Below are 18656 nucleotides of genomic sequence, written 5' to 3'. Positions count from 1 at the left end.
ACGCGCCAGGGCTGCGTTCGCGCATCCCATAATCATTCTATTTGTAGGAGGCGTTCCTATAAGATCTAGATGCTCAACCCATGCTTTTACAGCGCGTTCTTGATCATCTGTGTAAAGAATTCGGTGAATGGATCGTATAGACTCAGAGGATTGATATCATTCAGTAATAGTGATTAATGATCAGTTGCTTGTTAGTATTGATAAGGAGTTGATTCGATGCGTTGAATCTCTGTGTATTCTTTTTTTCTCTAGTTACATACAACTCAGGGGTTGAGACTATAATTAGCCTCGGAATCACTAGTCATCACGTGACCTGTGATCATATTCTTTACAATCTGTTAATAGGATATTCGGTGGCGGACGATCTTGATATGAAGTTTGACTGTGAACGCGAGCAAGTAAGCGGCGATAAGGCGCGTCGAATTCTCGCACCAACACGGTAATTTTTTGATTTTTATTTTGTAGATATGATTGCTAAGCAATTTCCTTTTTTTATAGATCTCCAGATCTTTTTTATGTGGTTTTTAGGCATCTAGTTGATCGTATAGTTAAAAATGTTGTTTTAACAAATATTATGTTTTAACCGGTGACCACTAACACCCGGAGGGGGTTGGTGCGAATTGGCACGGGTATGTGAGGTCGAGCGCTAGCGGCACGGGTACCTACTATGATTGGGGCCGGTAATTTTGTTAAGTGCGATTTTCTTACAGGGGTTGAAATCCAATGAATTCTGCCAGTCATATCTGGTTACTAATCTAATATTTTGTATGACCACCTTGAGCATCTATTACAGCTTGGCATCTAGCGTGCATGGAATCAATAAGCTCCTTCAAAAACTGCTCAGGCAGTGCATCCCAAGCAGCTCGTACAACCTCACGTAGTCGATCATAAGAAAGCTGCTTATCATCTGGTTATTGTTCTTGAATCCAATCTTGAAGATATGTAAATCCAGCACCTCGAGGGGTTAATACACGGATCCATTCATCCCTATTAAGCTGTGTTGAATTCTACCTTGGCTCAGATGCCTCAAGGGCTGCTGCGCTGGCTGCCCTAGGGGAACTGGTAACCTCGGAGTGGCCATATTGATTGTTAAATATCAATATCTAAGCTTCAAATCAGACAAGATATTCAATATCTTATTCAAAAAGGCGGTGAGTCCAGGAGCCTGACCGCCTAAGAATCATACTAAAAATTACCTGCCCCAACTGAAGTAGATATCACTAACCTAACATCGCCCGACTCACTCTAATCTCCAAAATAAATCATATCAAACAATACGGCACCATTTAACACCCAATATGGAGAAGGTTGTTAAAACCATGACAGTATGCGAAACCTAAAATATCGTTTGGAAGAAGAAAATTCTTCTAGATTCCTATAACAAGTAAAGTAGCCTCTTATCGGGAATCGAATCGTATCAAGCAGTGGATAAAACAAAAAAAGGGTTATAAAGTAAAGCATCTCGAAAAAACTTGCGATGCATAACTCTCTCAAGTATGAATATAATCTTCACCTTCCAAAGAGAGAAGAGAGAAATTAAAACAGCGTCAGGAATGCTTCGGCCATGCCCATTCCAAAAGGGAGAATATTAGAACGAAAAAAAAAAAAAGAAGACAAGACAAAACGAAATAGGTTGCGCTTGCATAATACCCTCTTTTTTCGAAGAAAAAACCAAGCAAAGCAACAAAAGAAGAAGAAATTATTTCACGCCTGTCATGCTGGCTAACCAATGCAATGGCCTCGTTACTAAGTAAATACGAATCAACGCCTTCTTCCTTAGCAAGCACCCACTGTCAGCAAAAACGCTAGACTGTTTGGGAAATGTTGCACCCGTGCAAAAGAAAAGAAAATAAATAAAAAGGGAAAAACGTGCGCTGTGGTATAATTGAAAAAGACATCTTGACTGGTCAACCAGCCACTCCCATTGGCCCTGTACCGGGATGAGGACGATACGGAAGCGGTTCGGCATCTGCTTCGGAAGGTTGGCCCATAGCTTGCCTCTGACTGTCCGTACTTGGACTTCGAGCGCGATATTGTTCCGGTGCACCATTCTCGCCTCCTTGATGATTGGTAGGCATTGCCGTATAAGCTGGTCCCCCTGACGCTTGGACATGTCGAACGGAGCTTTGCATCTGCCATGCTGCTGCTTGCGAAGGATCGGTTTCAATGCGAGCTGTGACGGGCGTATTAGTGCCACGAGTAGATCCGGACCCACTTTCAATATTCGGCGTCACTCGTTGAGCAACAACACCCTTGCCAAAGTCACCGTATCTTTTGAGAATCTCTTTGGTGGTGATATCGGCACTGTCCTTAAAGAAGCTCGTGTCATTGAGAATCGATTGAAGATCCTCGGGAACCTTAATAATGTCAGAATAGCCCGTGAGAATGATGGTGCGCCTGCTTACCTCGCACATGACATCATTATATGCAATCAGGGTGGTCACTGCTTCAATAGCCAAGAAGCTCTCGTCCATGCTAGCCGTCTTCGTATTAGGATATAGAATATTCGGTGTCATGACAGTGGCCAAATTGTGAATATCCATCTTGCTGCCAGACTCCTCGTCCACATGAGAAAATGAAGCCGCCCAGTTCAGGAAAGCAAACAGAACTTCCATCGTGTCACGATGAGCCTTAGGTAACAAGCAGCAGGTCAAGTGCAATATGCGCTTTCGTTTCTCGGGGTCGGCTATTTCTGCGCAGCATAAGTAAACAATTACAATAACAGAACAGATAAAACTTACTCTGTGAAATAACAAAAAGACGGTGAAGTTTGAATGTCAAGAGAGGATCTGGCATTTCACGAAGGAATTTTTTCACCAAAGCAGCCACCTGAACTGGACTCTCGCGACTCAAATCGACTTGTTCGTATTTGTTATCGATTAATTCTGCCAGTTCCTTCAATCGTCGAATATTGCCGTTCTTCCGGAAAACTCCCTCTACCGACATGTCCATCTGCCGCATTGCTGACACGGCATCATCAATGAGGACAGGGATTCGCAAGGCACCCGGACCAACTCCATGTGTAGACTCGGCGCCCTCTTTTTCGACGAGAATATTAAGACTGACACCGAATACACCTTTCTTCTTGCCGACCTTCTTGCCCTCCTTGTTGAATGCACGTCCAAACAGATTCCATACAGTAGGTTTGCGTGATTCGATCAAGGACAATAGCTCCTCCAGATTAAAGTGGCCTTCCAGAAGTGGCTCCATAGAAAGCACCGCAACGTGTCTGACAATAAAGTATTCGAGAGCAGTCAGTTCTGAGAAGTATTTCTTCGGTTTCATCCCGGAGCTGTCATTAGGAACTTGGTCTGGACCACCAGACACTTCCCGGCGATGGCCTGGAATATACCTAGCTTGATAATCCTCTGAATTAACAAGATTACTCCCGGCGTATCTAGACGCGTTAGGTCGCTGTTCTTTGGCTTGTTCTGCAGCCACAATACGAGGTATATCGTCCAAGGTCAGTGCATCCTGATGACCGAAATGTAATTCATTCACCGGTTCTCCATTCGAGTCCTTCTCTTCGATTATTTGAAAACCAGGATTCCTAGGGTCGGTACCATCACCACCTGAGGATCCCGGGCGTACACTCCTTCCTTCAGGGCCGTCGATGATCCTTGATGCTCGTGCCTTTTTGTAGGTAGTAGACAAAGTTCTCTCATTGCGGATAGACCTCAGCCGACGCATCTCACCAACCGTCTGCTCTAAGGAGGATGATTCTTCACTCTTAGAGGATGCCACTGTGAAAGATTTAGAGCGAGTATTTGCTGCCCTTGGGCCGCCTTCGGCTGTTAATCCTGCGCCGCCTTCCACGCGGTGGCCTTCGTTTGCATCATACTCGTTGAGATTAGGGTCGTCTGTCGAAATTAATGAGCTTGTTGGCCATCATGGGGGTGGATATGATTCATTACCTGTGCTGTGTGGAAGGGTGCCACTGGATCGTAATACGGAGAGTAGCCTCGCAAGTGCGACTTGCAACAAAAATACGTACTGGACAAGCTTTGTGACGTTTTTGAACCCGCCTCGAGCATCCGGTGCTCGGCCTAAGTGAAGAGCACAGTTACTGCAGAATGAACGGTGGTCCTTATCACTCCACATGGCCTCCAAAAGGTCCCCAGTAAGGTCTTTCTGGCAATTACTGCAAACGAGGTGAGGGGGTTTGATATGCCACCTCTTGTCATCCAGTATAATGCACGCATCATCAATAGGCTCTTTACATGCTGTACAGCAATCAGAGTATTGATCTGCCAAAGTAGAAACGCCAGACATAAGATCTGTCGGTGCCTCCTCGGAAACTTTGAGACTTTGAAGGCTGCCCTCTAGATGGTTGAGGAATCCGAAAAGACCTTGGACTGTATCTCTTTCTCGTTCAAGCTTCAAAGCACCCTGCAGGCCAATACGAATAAGAAGCTTAAGATAATGAGCGAGACCGGTAACCAGAGACAGAAGCTCTTGTGTAACGCCAAGTTTCCTCACTCCAGTTTCTTGTGTCTTTGATAAAAGCGAAAAGAAAGCGACAATTTTCTTGCACAACAATTTTGCCTCCCGCGCGTATGACAGATCTAAATATATTGTTAGTCACTTCATACTTTGTGGTATGATAATACACACCTTTCAATCCTTGTTCTTTCAACAGCACAGCCAGCATATCTATAGCCGCAAAAAGAATCTCTACATGCGAAATGAAGCTCTTGGCGACTAAAACTCCATCCATATAAGCGCCATTGCTAACATGGAGAAGCATCTCCGATATGCAAGCAGCCGATGATTCTTCGAATGTCGACAAGATACTCCAAATCTTATAAACCTTCTCTTCCATCTGTTCTTCCCGTTTTCGGATCATTTCACGGTCAAGATCTGTTGCTTCACTATCTGGTGTCTCATTGTCCAGAAGTTGGCCGGCTGGTGCCAGTCTTACATTCCAGAATTTATGAATCATGTAGCACTCCGGGTGCCAATGTTGGTTCTGACCGTTACGGAATATTTCAACGAATTGTTTGAGGATCGCAGTATGGCACCCGTTACACTTTTGAGCGAATCGAGTCGAATAATGATAGTGACAGTACACATTCCCTTCATGTTCGTAGTAGGAGTCTTGGGCACCGAAGACAGTTGGACAGACTGAGCAAGTGAAATGTTCAATATGGTATTTGCGATCGAGAGCTGTGATATAGGATCCTCTTAATGCACCACCACACTCATGGCACAGGAGATTCAGTCGTCGGAAATAATCCGTCTCACATAGTGGGTATTGTCCGCTGCCGTCCTCGGCGTCGACGGGGAAGAACTTGGAAGCAACAACTTTCCCGCAATCCTATCGAGAATCATTAGCGACCGGATCTTCGCACAGAATAATTAAAGAAGTCTAGAAGATATAAGCCATACATGACATTTAAAGCATTCCAAATGAAACGTCCCATTTAAAGCGCGCACGAATTGTCCCGTCAGAGGTTCGCCGCACTTTTTGCAAGTGCGTCGACTTGGCCGAGACCTTTCCCTGGGTGTTGAGATATCACGTTGTTCATCAGATTCGTGCCTTTCTTCGGATTCCGGAGGATTTCTCCCAACACGGTTGTCAGGCTGATATGTTGGCGCAGGCGCCGCAATGGATAGGGGAGTACCGCCTGGCGGGGCGCGTTCAAAAGGTGAATGCCCTTCAATGGGAGATATTGGCGAGTTATTTTGTGAATTTGATCCCTGGCCATTTCCCCAGGGACGAGGACTTCCAGAGCCGCCATTTCCCGGCATAAGAATGTCGGGTAAGGTTCGATCGGGCATGATGATGGTGTGAGGTGTCGATCTGCTCCTAAGAAATTAATATATTGCTGGTAAACACGGCCCGATCCCTTCAATTCTTCGCTGCTGGTTGTGTGTTCTAGCGTTTAGGACAGTGTTTCATAACCTTGACCGCCGAACAAGGGGTCGTCGAACACGAAAGAGGGCCGCAGTCAGCAACAAGTGGAGGACTTCCTCTAAGCCATAGACGATCCTAGACCGTATAAAACAACCTTATTTTCCTCAGTCGTCTGTTCCTCCTATATCGAAAATCAAGCGTTTTGCTGATACTTGGTCAATGGTCAGGCCATGTACACACACGAGCGAGCGAGCATACGGTCTACGGGTGATCGGCGCCAAGAGGAGGCAGGACACAACACAGGAAAATCGCGGTGGCTATGGAGACTGGCGAATTGTCAGAAACGAGAGTTGAACAATCTAAGCGACAACCGCAGCGCTTTTTCGTCGAAACTCAGGCTGTTTAGGGATGCGGGGAGCCGAGGGGGGCCAGACTCAGGTACGGTGGGAATTGGAGTGAGACACAACAATATAGCGGCGGAGCAACTTTTGGGAAACAAACAGTTGATTGTGCTGAGGGTATTCCAGGACGCGGTTCTGGTGCGCAGCAGCAGGCGAGACGTATATTCGACGGATATTGAAAATCGTCGAAGCACGTGCGTCTGATAACTGTAGTGTTGTAAAGGAACGTCGAGGAGATGGAGTGTTGTTATTATGCCCCTAAGTTGAGCCTAATCCAACTTTAAGCCTACCAAATCACGTGAACACCGCTGGGGCTTCCCCGCCAACTATGCAAACTCTCTCCTCCAACCTCGTACTACTGTCTGACATCTTAGTTATGCTTACACTGATCACTGTACTTCGATCTACTGATGAATGTGTCCTCACCATTCGCCGATCATTATCGCCATGCCTTGGGAGTGATTGAGGCTATGCTCTGAGCACTGAGACTGCCACTGAGACTAAATCGCTCGTCCAAAGCCCAAGCTTCACTAGTGGGAAGCTATTCTCAGAATTTTTACACGTCACCAGACAAGTCGGCAAAATCATGCTTTACGACAGATTTTTGTGGCTGGTATCTAGAATTGGCAAATCGGTCTGATGGTGTGAGCATGGAAGAATTACATCAGCGAAGAGTGCGATATCTTAGCGAGTCTTACCAGTTGATTCGATTCGACCTAAGATGAGGCTGAAATCTAGGTATCGTGCGAGTCGTTTATCAGTGTCTGTCCTAGTATCTTGCAAATGAGATATATCAGAAGAGTCTGGTACTAGCATCATGAAACGAGATCCTGCAGAGCATTGTGCGCTCTGTTTTAGCAACCACATATGCTCAGCAGCATGAGCCAGGAGAAGACAGAAATACCATCGCTTGTCACTTTGTGTCCTCATAATTCTGTACTGCCCATTCAACTAGACCATCATGTAGGTACTTATCGTCAAAAATAAAGATGCTGCATTGTTTAGGTAACTGCATGGATGGGGAGCCCCAGCATCCTTTGTGCCTTCCTTCTCTGCTATTGAGGATATCATGGTAGACTGTCTTGCTGTCTCCTCTTAAACCTCTTTACCTTCTTCGTTCAATTCACCAGAAATACCACATTCTCACCATGTCACATCAATCTATTCTTCGCATTACACGCGTACGTTCTCATCTCTGGTTCAAACTGTTAGTGAATCACCAGTTATCTGACTAGCAGACTCGTGGTTATTAGGAGGTGTCAGAAATTGAGAAAGGGAACGACTTGTGTGAGTGATTCAATCCCCAGTAACACGATCATCCCGCTGACTGTATTGCTAGCTTTGGCCATCGCATACAAAGAGTCGGATATTCGAAACATAAAAGCATTGATCGTGGGACCTCCAGGTACACCATACGAGTTTGGCTTCTTCGAGGTTAGTCTCTTGATCATTTGCATGAGGCACTTTTTAATGTCTCGTGTATCACGATAGTTCTCAGTCAATTTCCCAGAAGGTGCGAAGCAGGTTCTAGTTGTCATCATATTGTGCTCACATCTTAAGATTATCCTGGAAACCCTCCTAAAGTCACTGCGCTGACGACGAACTCTGGTCGATGTCGATTCAATCCTAACATCTATGCCGGTGGCAAGGTTTGCTTGTGCGTTTCTACTATGAATGTTGACAACTTCATATTTACTCTGTGAACAGGTCTATCCTCGGGTACGTATGTCCAATCCTGGATATCCCGTCAAGTTCTAATCATTCATAGAACATGGCCTGGGAAGGAAGGGGAAGGATGGTCATCAGCACAATGTTTGGAGTCCGTCTTGATCTCGATTCAGAGTCTCATGTCTTCGAATCCTTACGAAAATGAACCTGGATATGAAGATGCCAACAGTAACGAGGACAGGCAAGCAATGACCGACTATGTTGCCAAGGTATCTATATTGAGTCGACCCCGATTATCTATGTCTGACTTCTCTTAGATCAAACATGAGACACTTCGTATCGCCGTGATTCAACCTCTCGAAGAATCCCTAAACATCAGCAAGACCATGCCAGGGGTGGATGATGCCGATAAGATGAAAGATGATAGCGACGATGCCAATAACGCCGAGAAGGAAAAAAGTAAACGAAGACAGAGCTTTCAACCGTTTGATGACCTCCGCAAGCGACGATTTCTGTGGTACTATGAATCTTACATGCACACGATCGACGTGGAGTCTGAAAAGGTCAAGTTGAACGATCCCTTTCGGGAAATGCGTTTCGAATACCGGCTTAACACGATGAGAGGATGTTTCAACTACCCAGACCTAAAAGAACGTCTAATAAGAATCCGAGACGAAATAATGAAGGAGACACAGCGATGGGCTATCGAGGGGCTCAAGACGAAAACAGATGACTTGTGCATTGCCAGTAATCTATCAACTCAGCTCCAGCAAATCATGGGAGACTTTGAAGAACAAAAGAACTCTTCGCTACATCTTTCTCTGGTTGACGACAATCCTTTTGTCTGGGGAATAACTTATTTTGGTTGTCCTTCAACACATCTTGACGGCGGGGTGTTTAATATCAAGATTCACATTAGCCCACGATTCCCCCAGGAGCAGCCACGAATCTTTTTCGAGAAGCCCATTTTCCATCATCACGTCTCCAAGGGCGGGATGCTATGTTACCATACGAACCGTCCCGGCGAATTGAAGTGTCACATTGAGGCTGTTGTGCAGACGATTGAGGAAGAGTCTCCGCCATTTGACCCGAGGACTACAGTGAACTTGGAGGCCTCGAGATTATTCTGGGGGACCCCAGAAGATCGGAAAAAGTATATTCGAGCTCTGCGGCGGTCTCTTGAGGATAGTACATCTTAGATACCGAGTTGTTGCTTTAATCCTCTTAATGTTTGATTGTCAGGGCTAGGCCATCCATGGTAGCGAGATCTGTTGGAAATAGGAAGGTAAGAGGTTGAGAAATTTCTAAGCTAGCAAAGTGCAAACACCACAGGGCCAGCCAATAAGAAGATATCATGTGAATCACTGCCTAGAAAGGAATATCTAGTGGTTAGTTTATCCCCGGAACCCCTACTCTAAGCTTAGGGGCATACCACCCGGGCCGGCCACTAATCCTAGGGGCCTAACTCCAAGCTAGCCCCCGACGGAAGCCTACGGCTAAGCTCTATATAGTATATACGTGTTTCTTAGATTTTCGAGATAGTTTCGCACATCCACCAGGAAATTTTCAGATAGGACATTAGTTTAGAGTATATCTATCTGTAAACTAGCATATTGATCCTCTTCGACCCTATCATAATGGCATATTTAGAGTAAAATGTGTAGAAACAACTTTGCAGACTATCCATTCAGAGAAAAAAATCTGCTTACGAGCCCTGCCGTCATTTGACCCTTTCCCAGTGTCGGAACTTAAACGTAATACCGTTTCTCCAAAATGGACGCCCTTAAAGGGATTCTGTATTTTTGTGGTATTTGCGAGCCGTTCCGTAGTTCGACTTCTGTAGTTCTGCTAGTCACGTGATTTTGGTTCCAACACCCAGCGGTAGCTGGGAGACAAGGAAGCACGAAAGGAGTAAATTCTACTGGTCGGTCGCGAAGCCCCTATATAAGCGACTAGCAATTGTTCCTGCGTTGTATATTTTACATAAGCAGGGTTTGACTTTTCCACTAACATAACTTAGTTATGCCTAATTTGATACAAGGGGGGAGCTTTTCTGGGGTTAGGGTGAAGCCCTAACCCTAACCACGCTCACCCCAGCATTGGCCAGCTGGATTGTACGCTGAGTATATTCAAAGATCCATTCAGGCACTGGCAGGCTAGCGAAGCGCCCAACCTCGGAAGCATTCAATATTTCGGTCACCCTAGATTACTTCACCCAGGTAGAAATCAAGAAAATACCTAACAGCTCTGGAGATATACAATCTGTAGAGACCCTTCGATTACATACGCATCAGTGGTGTTAAATTGACCTTGATAAGTCATGAGACTGTTTAAGTTAACCTACCAGACTGGTCGACAAACATTTAATATTATGTAATCAAGAGTCAACAATCGGCACGCGCCCTGCTTACCCCTTAAGGCTCGATATTTTTGGATGACTGATCGGGTCAACACTGAACCTCAAAAATAAGTCAATTGTTCTTCAACCATCAATTCAATTAAGAATCACAATTGTTCGATCAACGCGATACAGAGAACAATGGCCACCAAACCGCCCACCCTCCAACTAGGCACAGTCCTCGTCGTCGGCGGCTGCGGCTTTCTAGGCTGGAACATCGTCAACCAACTCCTCTCCTTCCCCTCCGAAACCGACGCCTCAGTCGCTCTACCACACATCGAAAATGACCCTCGCTTCGAGTACCCCGGCCTCAAGGGCAGATTCCCCGATTACGCAAACACAAAAGTACACATTGTCGACTTGCGCACGTCGAATAACAGATTACCCGGTGCGGAGTATCATGAAGGAGATCTCACATCTGTATCGTCCATGTTGGATGTATTTCGTAAAGTGAAACCAGATGTTGTTATTCATACTGCTGCGCCGGCACCGTTGGGTTCGACGGATGAGATGCTCAAGAAAGTTAATGTGGATGGTACCAGGACGTTGATTGAGGTTGCTAGTGGTGTGCATGGGGATTGGGGCAAGAAGTGTAGGGCATTTGTTTACACGAGTTCTGCATCAGTGATACACGATACAAAGAGCGATTTGATAAATGTCAACGAGGACTGGCCTTATGTGCGTGGAAAGGCGCAATTGGAATACTATTCCGAGACGAAGGTTTGAAGTCCTTTACTCTTCCCCTCCGCAAGGATAATCGGATTAACCGGTCCAAAGGGCCTCGCAGAAGAACTCGTCCTAAAAGCCAACAAATCCAACCCCACAAACATGCTAACCTGCGCCATCCGTCCAGCCGGCATAACCGGCGAAAAGGATACCTTACTCTCCTTCAAAATGCTCGAACTCGGCTATCTAGGCTCAAACACATCCCTACGTCTTCAACTCGGTGATAACAACAATCTCTTCGATTTCACATATGTTGGCAACGTGGCCTATGCCCATCTCCTAGCAGCGTACAAATTACTCGCGACCGCCGGGCGATACGAAGCTGGCCAAGAAGCACCCTTAGACTACGAGCGTGTCGACGGGGAGACATTCATAATCACAAACGATGCGCCCATGTACTTCTGGGACTTTCCCCGCGCAATGTGGAATTTACTCGATCGACCAGTTGAGCCTCATCAGGTCTGGGCCCTTCCTGAGGGTGCATTGACTGTTATCGGCGGTATATTCGAAGGTATTTACGGTCTATTGGGTAAAACGCCTCGATTGACGCGCAAAATTGTACGGTATTCATGCATGACGCGATTCTACTCGTGTCGCAAGGCGAAAGATCGATTGGGGTATGAGGCTGTTATTGGTATGGAGGAGGCGATTGCGAGGACGGTGAGTTTTTGGGTTGCGAATAATTATCCTGAGGGTAAGAAGGTGCAATAATCCTTTCTGTTTTGGTGGTGTTACGGGTCTGTTTAGAGTAGACTTACTTAATGTCATGTAATAATGTACTTTCAATGCTTGTATTCATAATTTCCTTACATCAAGACTATACGTAGAGTAGAAGAAACAATTATCCGTGCAAGGCTTATGAACTTTGGACCTAACATGACGATTTTCAAGTTAGAAGAGAAAACAGTCATCATAATGACCAAGTAGTAATACCATTCATGAATCATAAAGAATAAAGAATAGAGGTGAACCTCCAGGATAAATATGCACATGGTAATCGAATGAGAACATAGAAAAGAAATAAAGTAGCCCAGTTTAGTTGCAGACATTTTACCTGGGAGAGTTTAATTCTAAGAAAACACGAAAGTAATACAGGTGATATGAACGCCTTTAAGCATAATCGATGTTTTGGAAGAGAACAAAAAAGAAACTCCAGGCTGTAAATGTGAACAAGGCAGAAACCAATCTGAAAGTTGAGTTGTTGCAGATGTTGATAATAGAAGAAATTCGTAACGTGGCATAAAAAGACAGATAACATCAATAGTGATGGCCGAAATAAGTCCTCGCTTTGTTGCTTCGGGTCACAATTGATGTTGAATAAAATGTGAATAAATAAGTCGGCATGGTTATCGTCTTCTCCAGTGAAGCACATCTCGAAGATGGATATGACCCGCCTGACTTCCTGGTCGTTCCTGATTCTCTTCGTGACGACCCTTGGCTGGACCACGCGGTGTCGCTTCATCAGGCTCTGACATGGCTGGAGTTGGAGCTGGCCTTGGAGTTGCATCGGGGTCTATGTCTTCTGAATCCGTAGGTTCTACAGACGAAGTTCCCGTTTGGCCGGGTGATATGTCACCTCCATCTGTAGCGCCATCCTTGGACGGAATTGAAATTTCGGCCGTCAAATGTTGTGCACTCGGCTCAGAACTACCTGGAGAGTGGATCTCCGTAGGATACTCATGAAGAGGTTCCAAAGCTGGACGCCTCATATGATCAAGGGATCGTGATGAACGCGGGGACTCTGGTTTAGAATCCTTCCTTTCAGGCGAAGACACCTCATCTTGAGACATGTCAAATGCCTCGAGTTGTTCTCCCAAGCCTTGAACATCTCCTGCTTCCGACTCTGCAGGTCTCTCTTTGGCTAAGATCTCCTCGCTGCCGCTAACAACACTTCCACGGCTGTTGGTTCGCATCATCTCCGTGCCCAGCTTTGAACTAGAACGAGGTCCCTTCGACGTATGTGGAGCACGGTGTCTAGCTTGAAGATGCCCGAGTTCTTCGTCTTCATCGTCTCCAGATTCAGCGCCTTCATAACGTCTTTTCTCCAGAGACTCCCGCTTAGCACGAATGGCTTCACTAGATCGCTGTTTGCGAGGCACAGTCAGACTTGGAGGGTTAGATGTGGGTGGCGCTGAGAAAGCATGCTGCAACGGAGGAAGATTCAATGGGCCTGGAATGTTTGTATTGAGCTTAGGATCAGCTGCAGGCGCTGCTGCTCCTTCTGATATTCCGAGGCCCTCCGGCGCCTCTCCCCAATTATCTATATGACGACTGACGACAACAGGAATCTCCTCAGCCTTGGTCGACTCCATGTCGCCAAAATAGCTACTTCCAACCGAATCAGCTCTACTGGAGCCTCTGTATGAGCTCGAAGGTACCGGATGGAACCCAGAGGAAATGGAGCTGGGGCTGTCCTCGGCTTGATTGACACCACGCGGGAGTGGGGGTATCATCAGCGAGTGTGTCGGAACGTAGTCTTTTGGTGGCGGCTTCCACTGGCAGAACCTGCACAGGGCTTCGGTCAGTTTGTTCAATGTTGGCGGCTTCTCAATCAATGCATTGAAATGATGTGTTTCGGGAAGATCCTTAAGATAACCAGTCACCGCTATGATCGGTGTATGTCTGTTTGCACTTCGCGTCTCACGTATCATGCGAGCGACGTCCGCTCCATTAATTTGAGGCAGTTTGACTTCCGTCATGATAATGTCAAATTGGACCTCGCTCAAGGCGTACCGAATAGCTTCGGAACCATTGACAGCGGTAATTGTCCGGCAGCGTAATTTCTCAAACAGTCGCTCCATAACTAGCCTAGAAACTGGGTGATCTTCGCATATCAAGATATCAAGAGGACGGAAAACAGGGCCATCGAGCAAGTTGATCTGGGAGAGTCGTCGAGAGCTCTGTCGCCTCCGCTGTACCTTCAATAATGCTTTTGTTCGTGGATCTTCGTTATCAGAAGACGAGGGAGAGATGTCGAATAGTTGGCTACGACGTTTGTGGTGGGTCGGAATGAATGGCTCTTTGGACGAGACAGAATGTCCCTCGCTGTCCTGCGATCCTATCGTTTGAGATCTGGCACGAGTGAGGCCTGACTGGGGAGGTCCAGATGCAGTCTTCTCTGGCGAATGAGTAGTTAATCGTCCGGGTTTATTCGATGTTGGCGCGGAAGAGGCAAGCTTGGCACTAGCTGTTAGACGGGGAACCTCTCCAAATTTATCAGGTAATGAACCAACCGATTGTTGTGACTGCGCCGAAGAGGACCCAGAAGTCTTTCTACGTTCGTGGTTTTGGCCAGTGCTGAACTGAACAAGTAACGGAGAAGAAGGCTGCGAAGGTCGATTCGGAGAAGATCCTGTCTGACTTAATCCAGATGGAGACGCAGGTCGATTCCCTTTCGTCTGTGAGAGTGTGCGTTGTAACGGCATGGGAAGTAGTGGGCTACCTTCTAAAGACGGAGTAGAGCTAGGAACGCTGGGGGATGCCGTTGTCGATGGTATTTGCCTCTGCTGAGCCTGCATGGCTTCCTGCCGTAGTCTCTGGATGACATCTTTGTTTGCCCGTTCAAGCATGGGAAGGTTCTTGAAGTTGAAATTACCAAAGTCGTCGGCCAACACAGGTTCGCTCAAACGTCGACTCCGTGTATCTCGGACATGCGGCGGAATATGCAAAGGCATCAGTCCTCGCTTAATCGAGTTCACTTGCGAGCGAACTTTGGAGAGAGCATCATGAGGACGATCGGGGTACTCTCCGGCAGTCATCGGGTATTGAGGAGATTGGGCATCTTCAAGTTCCTCGAATGATTGTAAAGTCGCACCGCGAGCATCAAAATACTCAGTGTCTTCTGGGTTTTCAGGATTGGGAACAAACTCCGCCTTGTCTTCGAGCAATGTATCCCAATTGATGTCAGCAAACCAAGGATGACTACGAATCTCGGCGCCTCCATTAGGGAACCTCTCTTCAATATTGGCACCCAATCGTTGTTGCGGATCGAGTGTCATCAGTTTGTTCATCAAGTCAATGGCCTCTGGTGATACCAATTCGTGAGCTTCATCGGGCCAATTGATCCGCCTGTTCAAAATGTTTTCAAAAACTTCATCTGGTGTCGGGGCATTGAAAGGGGGATATCCATAAAGAAACTCAAACAAGATGCAACCAAGTGACCACCAATCACTCATCTCATCTTGGCCGACGCCGTTGATTGTCTCCGGTGCCAAGTAATCAGGGGTGCCGACAAATCTTCGATTATGGTCCTCGGGATCGAACAAGGCCATCGGAGGCGGTAGCATGGATTGTGCAGATGGTGTGTTGTGCATCGCTGATGATGACGTCGCACTCACGGTCTGGCTTAATGGTACTAGATGCGGAGATTCCCCCCCTTCACTAGGTGCCTCATCTTCTGTCACAGCTTGAGATGGAGGTGGCAGGGGCGCGGGAGTCTCTGCACCTTCGCTAAGCGAAAATGTCCGGAACATTGCATTCAAAATATCACTTCCACCACTATCGCTACGGTATCCAGATGCACGCCCTAGACTTTCACGAGGAGGAGGGAGTTGATTCAAGCTAAAGTACGAAGGCTGACTGTAGCTTCCGGCAGCGTCAGGTGTCATGATCGGAGTGGAACTGGGCGATTGTCCTCCCTGAAAGTCAAAAGATGCAGAGCGTGACGAAGCTAGCGACATAGCTCGCGGGAAAGGTCCTTGCTTCAACAAGTCCGGTGCGGACTCGTTGGGGCTTTTCAACACACGTTTTTGACGACCAACCAGTCCCATTCTGGATAACCCAAAATCAGTTAGTTTGAGATGACCGCGCTGGTCAATAAGAAGATTGTCTGGTTTCAAGTCTCTGTGTACAATTCCTCGGTTGTGTAGATGCTCAACCCCTAGAACCACTTCGGCAATGTATTTCTTAGCCCAATCCTCGGGTAGCCCACCCAGAATCTTGACCAGCGAGGCACAGTCACCTCCGTTGAGATACTCCATAACAAGATAAAGATAATCTTTGCTGGAAAAGGTCCAGTATAATTTGGCAACAAAATCACTCTCACCCTGCCACATCATGATGGCTCGCTCCGCTTTGACATTGGTAACCTGGTTTTTAGCAACCATGTCTGCTTTCTTTAGTACTTTGATAGCAAAGTACTCTCCAGTGGTCTTCTTTTTAGAAAGATAGACACTTCCAAAAGCTCCTTTGCTGATGGGCTTGATGATTTCGAAATCCTTGATCGACGGCGGCGCAGGGCGAGGTTGGGGTTGACTAACGGAGCTCAAATGTGGTGAGATAGGCGCCCTCGGATCTGAAGAAGCAGTAGATGACTGTCGTCGATGATGATGGTGATGAGTGTGCAAATGATGATGTGGTGGCAGTCCTTGAGCTGTCAATTCGTTCGTGGTCAATAACGGCGAGATGCTAGGAGAAGGCATACTCTCGCCACTGGGTAGACGAGGTTTCGATAGGCGTAGAGGAGATCCAGGACCTTGTATACGACCTGGAGATGCTTGACGACGTGGTGAGCTTGACAGATTGGGTAAAATCAAGCTCTTACGCTTTCTGCTTCTTCCGCTGCTTGAATGCGAGAGACCTTTCTCGGAGGAAGGAGATTCAGTCGCTCTGGCGGCGGCGATCAAAGAGGAAGAAGGTACGCTGCTGCTATCGCTGTTTTCGCTATGTCACTTTCGGCTAGAAGTGACCCTCGCTTGATGGGTTGGGATGTACCTAGGACCCCACTGATGCTTTTGTGAGAGCGAGGAGTTGGGCATTCCAATGGACTTGCCGAGCGAGTAGAAACTGCAACAGACGAACCACGTCGAGGCGATTGAGAATACGAACATGGATCCGAATGTTCACGGGTGGCAGTTTCAGAATGTTCTCGAGATAAAGGAACGCTGGACTCGGCACTTTGAGATGGTTGTTGCTCATCTTCGTTGGCTTGATCCGCATTTTGTGCTTGCTCGCCATCTGATTCATACGAGCCAGTACTCGAAGAAGAATCTGTGAGATCGCCGGCAGCAATTCGCTCTGCCTTGCTGAGCGCAGCCTCAATACATTCTTCCACCATGACCGTGTATTCAACGCGAATTCTCTCTGCATATTCAACAATTCGACGATGACGAACGACTGCGTCGACTTTGGCTTTGGCCAATTGTTCTGTGTCTGCAGATAAAGCAGCCAGACCTTGTTCCTGCTCTAGCGTATTGCTGCTGGGTGACTGCCATTGTAGCACTTGAGAGATACGAGACTCTGATTGTGGGGATAAAGTCCGCAGATCCTCTATGCTATCTGTCCGTGTTTCTTTGAGAGCAGGAGTACTGATTTCTAACGCGGTGTCGCAGAGATCCAAAATTAATTCCACAATACGAGCCAGAGGCCGCCGTACAGCAAAAGAGCGACCCCTTCCATGGCCTAACCCCGATGTTGAAGGATCCCTTGACCGCGGTGGGGTGGCTGGCGAGGAGCCTGGAGCAGAACTCGCAAGTGACGAGGATGGAGATGGTCCAATGGATAGTCCTTTATACTCGGGCTGCGGGGTGGGCTGTTGAATATCAGTCGGAATAGAGCGACCCTGACGAGCTTCCAGAGCGTCGAGGACTTTGACTATTGCATGTCGATGCTCGTTGAGATTTTCTTGGGCAATCTGAACCTCCAATTCTGCAGTATGTTCCTGGAGACACAGTTCGGAGTGTTTCTCAAACCACCAGGGTGTAATTTGCCGTTCGCAGATTCGACATAGAACTGGAGTGGGCGTAACGGATTTGTCGGCGTTGGCGTCAGCGGCTCTCTCTGCCAAAACCGTTAAGTGATTTGCCAGCACTTCTGCTCCAACACCGAGGGACTCTACAAGAAGTGGGGGAAGATCAATAGTGACTTCTTTCGGTGACGTCGACGGTCGTAACATCCACATTGTCTGTTGTTCCAAAGTCAGTCTCCTGCAGTGTTTGATAAGTGAGGATTACTCTTACATGTCCCTCGCCGTCGCCTGAACGGTCATAGATCATGATTCCTTGTGCTTCCATATCCAGTATATCTTCACCATTTTCTTCCCTGACATCGTTTGACAGGTAGTTTTCTCCATCTTCAGCGGAAGAGTCTTTAGGTTCGCCTTGTTGATTGCCATCGTCGTCTTTGATCGTAGAGGATGACTCCTTGATAGAGGATTTCAGCATCGAGTCCGGTCCCATGGCAATTGAGAATCGTATGAATCGACTCCGAGAGTCATCTTCCTTCATCGACTTGATCGCATCCTGAAAACAAGACTTGTTGGACCAAAGTACATCCGAAATGACCTTGGCCTCGACAGACTCCGGATCAGTACCAATGACCTGTCTCCAAGACGGGCTGACCCATTTGATATGACCATCTAATCCCAAATCCAATATGACATTCAAAGTTTCTTCCGCGGCTTCTCGTAAATCTTCGCGCTCGGCGCGCATGTCTTCGCTGAAGGAACGATCCATTGCTACTCGATGCTGGCTCGGAACTCGTGCCTCTTCTCTCAAGGCAGTAACGGTCGGTGGAGCGAGGAATTGAGACATGTTTCCATTATTTCCGGCCATGTTGTCGTCTTTCCCGCTGACGACTGTCGCCAACGAGTCGACACAGGCACGCACAG

The 18656-nt window shown here is 47.1% G+C and overlaps 4 protein-coding genes across 4 annotated transcripts, besides 2 other annotated features; 2 read left to right on the top strand and 2 right to left on the bottom strand.

The window, feature by feature from the left end:
* Positions 1-144: part of a mobile genetic element that runs on past the window's edge.
* A 614-nt stretch (positions 145-758) lies between these two features.
* Positions 759-941: a mobile genetic element.
* A 433-nt stretch (positions 942-1374) lies between these two features.
* TSTA_057300 (Rho GTPase activator (Lrg11), putative) lies at positions 1375-5781 on the bottom strand (the record flags this gene model as incomplete). Its single annotated transcript, XM_002487305.1, has 6 exons — positions 1375-2357; positions 2406-2692; positions 2742-3860; positions 3915-4565; positions 4615-5317; positions 5389-5781. The coding sequence occupies 6 exons, from the start codon at positions 5779-5781 to the stop codon at positions 1908-1910; spliced, it is 3603 nt and encodes a 1200-aa protein (XP_002487350.1). The 3' UTR covers positions 1375-1907.
* Positions 5782-7406: 1625 nt separating this feature from the next.
* Positions 7407-9125, top strand: TSTA_057290 (ubiquitin conjugating enzyme, putative; the record flags this gene model as incomplete). The annotated part of the gene is made up of 7 exons (XM_002487304.1): positions 7407-7439; positions 7512-7545; positions 7598-7692; positions 7750-7771; positions 7819-7915; positions 8027-8195; positions 8244-9125. 7 exons carry the CDS (start codon positions 7407-7409, stop codon positions 9123-9125), a joined length of 1332 nt encoding a protein of 443 aa, XP_002487349.1.
* A 1241-nt stretch (positions 9126-10366) lies between these two features.
* On the top strand, positions 10367-11847 carry TSTA_057280 (C-3 sterol dehydrogenase/C-4 decarboxylase). The gene is made up of 2 exons (XM_002487303.1): positions 10367-11044; positions 11102-11847. The coding sequence occupies exons 1-2, from the start codon at positions 10466-10468 to the stop codon at positions 11759-11761; spliced, it is 1239 nt and encodes a 412-aa protein (XP_002487348.1). The 5' UTR covers positions 10367-10465; the 3' UTR covers positions 11762-11847.
* Positions 11848-11881: 34 nt separating this feature from the next.
* TSTA_057270 (serine threonine protein kinase, putative) lies at positions 11882-18600 on the bottom strand (the record flags this gene model as incomplete). The annotated part of the gene is made up of 3 exons (XM_002487302.1): positions 11882-16711; positions 16738-17951; positions 18007-18600. 3 exons carry the CDS (start codon positions 18598-18600, stop codon positions 12397-12399), a joined length of 6123 nt encoding a protein of 2040 aa, XP_002487347.1. The 3' UTR covers positions 11882-12396.
* Positions 18601-18656: the final 56 nt, after the last annotated feature.

This window comes from Talaromyces stipitatus, genomic scaffold (assembly GCF_000003125.1).
Source record: "Talaromyces stipitatus ATCC 10500 scf_1105507295487 genomic scaffold, whole genome shotgun sequence".
NCBI classification, from domain to species: Eukaryota; Fungi; Ascomycota; class Eurotiomycetes; order Eurotiales; family Trichocomaceae; genus Talaromyces; species Talaromyces stipitatus.
This window is presented reverse-complemented; position numbering and strand designations above follow the sequence as displayed.

Coding starts and splice junctions, on each gene's coding strand:
- TSTA_057280 (XM_002487303.1), top strand. CDS start 10,466: ATGGCCACCAAACCGCCCACCCTCCAACTAGGCACAGTCCTCGTCGTC. Junction 11,045..11,101: donor AATACTATTCCGAGACGAAG/GTTTGAAGTCCT, acceptor ACCGGTCCAAAG/GGCCTCGCAGAAGAACTCGT.